General features: G+C 48.2%; 1 protein-coding gene across 1 annotated transcript; it reads right to left on the bottom strand.

The window, feature by feature from the left end:
- Positions 1-64: 64 nt before the first annotated feature.
- Positions 65-828, bottom strand: PHALS_09004 (uncharacterized protein; the record flags this gene model as incomplete). The annotated part of the gene is made up of 2 exons (XM_024724454.1): positions 65-210; positions 789-828. 2 exons carry the CDS (start codon positions 826-828, stop codon positions 65-67), a joined length of 186 nt encoding a protein of 61 aa, XP_024575330.1.
- Positions 829-6,329: the final 5,501 nt, after the last annotated feature.

Below are 6,329 nucleotides of genomic sequence, written 5' to 3' on the forward strand. Positions count from 1 at the left end.
TAGTTATACCTGCTCCAGTCCCTATTGCACCCATGTCGCCCCCGTCTACTTCTACTTCATCAGGTCAGCCACCGTCATCATTGCCTTCGTCTTCACCAACGATCATGCCACCCCCATCTGTGGACAACCAAAGGCCTTCAGATGCATGTAAAGACTCTGACACCTCTGTTGAGCAATCAACACCCGTTGATCCCCCAATTGCCCCCATGCCTACCATGTCACCAAATCTCACCAGCAAGCATAGTATGTGCTAGAGTAACGTTGGCACATATTGCTGATGTCTAAATTTAATGTTACATCAGTATCTATTCACATCCACAGTACCATTGTCGTTAATAAGTGCATGCCAGTGCTGATCACATTTATGAATGCCGTTAATAGGTGCTATTAGGTAAACAGAAGCGACAGATAATGAAAGGATCAGACAAAGAGACGACGACAAGATCACATATGAGAACGGTAAAGCATGCAGTGCTACGATCACAAAAATACGTTATGATCCAGAAAAATGAAAAATTGCAATCAGATCGTAGGTTTTGAAATGTAGCAAACGAAAAGATTGGGTAGGATGTTCGCTGAGAGCAGTATTATAACGCATTGCCATGAAGGCAAACAGTGACTAAGGTCATAGTGAAGCAGTTCATTAAAATATGTTGAGAGTCAAAATTAACAAGTAGAAGTACAGCGTTAGAAAACAAAGGCAGAAGAACAGAACAGGAATCAACATTTACGCCGTTTTTATAAGGCCAAAGCTGATTTACGGCATCATCTTCTCCGAAAAGACTAACCACGACGAAAGACAACGATAGAAGCCGGTAGCACCGACATCTTGATGGTGAAGCAAACCGAATTTGTACCAATTATCCAGAAAACAACATAACATTCTACAGTAAAAATCAGTCGTAAACATCCAGCAACGAAAACACATAAAGACACACAAAACCAGATTTAAAGTCCGTGAATTGGTATACCAGTAAATGGGCAACTTTGGACGACTTGTAAAACTTGAGTTGGAATAAGTATTATGAGCTGAAAAGCTTAAGTACGATTGTACTTAATATTTGCCGAAGATGAAAGGGGAGTTCGACCATGTCTGATGGGTCGAAAGCCATATTTCCTTTCCTCTTCACAGAGAAGCTAAAAAAACATAGACGGGCTCGCTGAGAACATTCACTAACGCCCGAAAGGAGAACGTCTCAGCTCGGCAATCGCCCTACGCAACATTGCCTTTTACAAAGCAGTAAGCTCACTAATCATATAAGCCTGGAATACAGATTCGGATGCAGAAATGTTCAAAATACTCAAGTGGGCATATATAGTAAATACACAAATTGATTTTTCATTATCAACATAACGATTTATCTAGCGAATATCCTGAGTAACATAGCAAACATGAGAGTCGAAGACAATGAACAATGGAGAAATACGGGGCAGTTGTTCCTCAAAGCTAGTAGACATTTCAATTTTGTTCTATAAGACACAAGGCGAAGCCAGAGCTTGCGCATTGCAGATTTACTTTGCTCAATTCTAAGAGGATTATATCTACAATTACAGTTTCTTCAAAGTGATATCCAATATACTGGAGTATATATTTTTACTCAATATTGTCCCCTGCGCAAGACGCGTCAAGAGAACCGATGTCTACTTTTCACCAGTATGGTCTGTCGCGGGGAGACAGCAACTCCCAGTAGGCGCGGGGTGCCCAACTGAAAAAATGATTTTTTAATGGGTCTCAAAGAGGTAGAGGGCAGCAGGGCCCAGCTCCGAAGCGCTCCGCGCTTTTGAACTCGGATCATGTATGCAAGCCGGGCTTGCTGGTCGTGAAATTGACCGTGAAGTGCTTTGAGAAACCACGGAAAATTCTTGTCGACTCCGGAACGGGGTTCCTGTAGCGCCTATATGGATAATCAACTAATTGCTGGATGGTAGGTAGGTAACTTAGCTGCTTATGCTCGACACTCTACGATAGAAGGAAGTCAGCTGTATGCTGAGGCGCTGAAAGCTTAATTGAATGACACTGTCATTGTTCACTTAGCGGCGGGACTTGTGTAACGGTGCCGAGGGGGCATGTGGACCTCGGTGTCAAGTTTCTTGACCTCGATAGCATGGAACACTGTTTAGTCGTAGACTTGGATTCAGATTTGGACCTCATCCTTGGTATGGTATGGCTGCGACACCATGAGCCATGGATCGATTGGGTGTCGAAGACCTTGAGCGCTACGTGCACATCTTCAGGTAGAGCTTTGGTTAGTCATATGCCCCCCTTTGCTAGGAAGCAAAGTGCTATTGACGCGGGCATTAGACTGGGACAGTCAACCTGCTAAAAATTGGAGTATCAGAGCAGAGCATGCCGCTCGGAGTACCCACCGCAGTCAGCGGAGTATCACTCGCTCGCATGAGCAATTGGTAATATCCATCGACCAAGATGATTGCACTACACTTTGAACATCTAACCATGTTGTTCGGAAAAGCATTCCTTCTAAAATTCGGTGTGTGTGCCGGAATGGGGGGCAGCGTTGAGCTTATTTTAAGCGTGTACGATACGCCACTTGCCGTTCGGCTTCCGGACACAAAATGTGGTGTCGAATAGGAAAACTTAAACTAACTCTCACGCACCATTCCTGCGTCGTACTTCGCACGAAAGAAAGCGTCAATAACGTCCTACTGCTCCATGGGCAGGGATCATTGGCGTGTTATGCAGTATTTGGTTTCCTGAACCAGGTCGATCTCATGACGCACACCTCAATCCGAAGGTAGAATCGATGGCGGGACGACGCCTTCAAATTTCTCTACAAATAGATAGTACGGATCCGAAGGATCCTTCGGGGCCGATGATCTACTTCGTCCGTTCAACACCCTTCCCCCTTAGTGTCCTCCGGGATAGCTTCATCCAGAAGCGTCGAAGAGTTAATCTTCTCTTTCGGTCTTGTAATGACCAACTTGGCTTGATAGCTTGCCTTCAGGCTCCGCCAAACTCTGCGAAAGACATCTCGTCCATCTCACCACGAGCATCCTCCGCGGAAAAAGCCTCCAGGACGACGTCGCCGTCTTCTTCTCCTGTCATACCGTATACAAAGGTATATATATATAGCTGTGCGCTATCGTATACGGTAGCCACACGCTGGGTCTCGGTCGATGCCCTGCGTCTTGCAGATATCATATGGCTTCGCCGTCTCCTCTCTATCGAGATTTCTCGTCTCATCGAGACCCGTGGCATGCAGCGATTGTTCGAAATGTGAGCAGTGCTCAGTGGATTATGTGCCACTCCACGTGCATCACTGGGACCTCGCCCTTGATGCTTCAGCCCCTTGGCTGACCATACCATGCATGTCATACAGTGGCTCCGATACTTGAGCAGCGCTCAGCGTGCCACTCCACGTTCAGCCCGCGTGCCACGTTCGGCAATCCTGTCTAATACGTATTTGGTGATCGACGAGGAGTGGCTTGTGCTGCTACAAAGGCTGTCAAATGCACTAGCAACATTAAAATTGTCTTGTGACGCAATTGTTTAGGCCCCACCAGGCGTATGCACAGACATACTTCGACGACATCATCTTCCACGGTCGTGCGAAGCACGGGAGGACCAATAACGTGAACCCCATCGTTCATTGGAGAGCGGTGCTCGAGTGCATGCACACGAATGATCTCTATGCTAATGCAGACAAGTGCATCTTCGGCGCTGAGGTAATCCCCTTTTAGAGTGCTTCTTTGGCAAGCGTTGCTTTTGAACGGATCTCTTTAAAGTCAAGGCCATTGTAGACTGGCCGATTCCAAAGAACTAAAAGGGCTTGCGCAAATGGCTTGGCCGTGCCAACTACTTGCACAAGTATAGCGAGAGTTATGCGGAAATGGCACGGCCATTGTCGAATCTCCTGATAAAGGATACGGAACGGTGTTAGGACGCCGATCATCATGCAGCTTTGACAGGGTCAAATACAGCCTCCTTCATGAACCTGATAAATGACGTTGCCGGACCCCGATCGTTCTATAAGTGTCGTCTGTGACGCTTCAAAGTTTTCCATCGGCTGCAAGCAGACACCGAGGGCCGAGATCGGGTGATCGCGTTTGAATCTCGCCAGCTCAAGGCTGAAAGAAGAAGTACTCAGTTCACAACAAGGAATTACTTGCGATGAAGTACGCGCTTTTCAAGTTCAGGGTGCACCTACACGGCTCCAAGCCGTTCGTAATCTACACAGATCATGCGTCGCTACGCACTGCGACTCAATCGCCTCACCTCTCGCAGAGGACGGCCAGGTGGCTGTCATTCTTCACCAAATATAACTTTAAAATAATGTATAGGCCAGGAAAGCAGAATGCTTTGGCCGGTGCATTGTAGCGCAAACCAGATGATGAGCTTGCTCATGTCACGACGGTGACGTCGTCCATGACGCATACGCGCGTAACGATGTGTGCGTAGCATTGCCACGAACTCTCGGGAGCAGAATTTTTGGAAACTCGGACAATAACTTGTCGTCGCGATTGCGCGCTCGGTTGCATCGATATTCGCTGAGTAGCGGAACACCGAGTCGACGGATACACCACAAATTGTGGTTCCTCACGAGGAGGATTTGAAGTACCATATCATCTATGAGGCCCACGACACCCCACTCAGTGGTCATTTCGGTCGCGAAAGAATGTACAGCTCTGTGAGCTGCCCCTGCTGGTAACCAAGCTATACAAATGGACGAGCACCTATGTGCGCATGGGTGAGACGTGTCAAAAGATAAAACCCTCTCCGAATGCGGCGACGCCGCTGGTCAGTTTGCCGGTACCCTCCGGGTGTTGGCAGTCCATGAGTATGGACGTTGTGTTTGGCTTGCCGAAGGACTCGGCGGGCAACACAGGTGTCGTTGTCTTCGTCGACCGTTTGAGCATGAATGCTCATCTTGCTGTGGTGCCGGACACCATCGACGGTGTCGATACAGCGACGCTGTTTGTAGATCGTGTCTTTCAACGACATGGACTCCCGTCGTCAATTATCTCTGACAAAGACCCACGCTTCAGTGGGAAGTTCTGGTCGACGATTTTCAAGGTGCTGAGCACCAAGTTAATTATGTCAATAGCAGACCATCCGCAGACCGAAAGCGTGAATCGCGTCGTTGAAGACGTTCTCTGCAGTGTGTGCACGTGACTTCGAGGCGCAAAAGCGCCATAATGAGTGCTTACGACACGATCGCGATGCTATGGCTGAGAGCCAAGCCATGCATGAAGGATATGCAGATGGAAGAAGCAAAAGAAATGTCAAAAAGTTTGAGGTCGGAAACCCGAATTTATCAAACGCGAAAAACTTTTCTTCACACGCAGCTTTTGCCTTTTTAAAGACGAAGCTCCGTCCACGGTTTATCGGATCTTTACTAAATTGTAACCAAGCGGGGCCTTGCGTATACGCTAATCCTGCCGAAAAGGGTGCAGACCAATCCGGCGTTTTATGTGGCGATGGCTAAGAGCCGCTTTGGCAGAGCGCGATAATCCGCAACGTGAGGAAGTCGTTGCACAAAGTAATTCAAGCTCTCGAATGCTTCTGAACAGCGTTGGGAGACGCCAGGATGATGCTCTGCGGAGCCCGATGGCGGCAGACCTTGTCCTTAAGAGCCCGAAGAGCATCGCGAGTCACCGCACGGCAACCACCAAGTCTTCATCGTCCGCCACCGACTCGTCTCGACGAGAACGGTAGTTATCACATGGAACGTCTTGTGGGTCGACGTCGTCAACAAAGTCTAATTCAGTATTTTGTGAAGCGTCGGGGATAACTCATGGAAGCTAGAAGTGCCACTGAGAAGCCACTGTCCAGACGTCGTGGACGCTTATGATCAGAGAAATCATGATGTTCCGCGTCGTCATTCGCTCCACGTTTCTCGGCAGTTGACAGGGAAGTCGGAGAGCCATAAGCTGAGCTCAAGCTATGGCCCTGAGCTGCTGTGGTCAACGACTCACTCGTGTAAGAGACCACAGAGCTAGGGAGCTTGACGGTTTAATCGATAAGTTGCAGGGCGTTAATGCGAAGAAGTTGGTAATGCGCCTTGAGTTTGGCAAACTCGATTCGGAGATGACGTTCTACGCACACGTTTACCTCCTTGTAGCCACGCTGTAAGTTTGACAGCGAATAAAGTTTTCGGTGCCGCTGCACCAATCGCCTAAAGAGCTATTCGTCATCTGCATCGGTTTTGCCAGGTGCGAGCACCGCAGAAATTGTCCGCATCGCGGGTACAGCAGCGCCTCCTATTTTGAGCGCAAAGTCAAGCGCGATACATATCCATTGGGATTTCCAAATGTATCAAGGAGCGAGCTCGGAGAGCTTTTCGTTGGTCAAAATCAGCTTGTGTAGTGGT

This window comes from Plasmopara halstedii, assembly GCF_900000015.1.
Source record: "Plasmopara halstedii genome assembly, contig: Scaffold_323, whole genome shotgun sequence".
Taxonomy (NCBI): Eukaryota; Oomycota; class Peronosporomycetes; order Peronosporales; family Peronosporaceae; genus Plasmopara; species Plasmopara halstedii.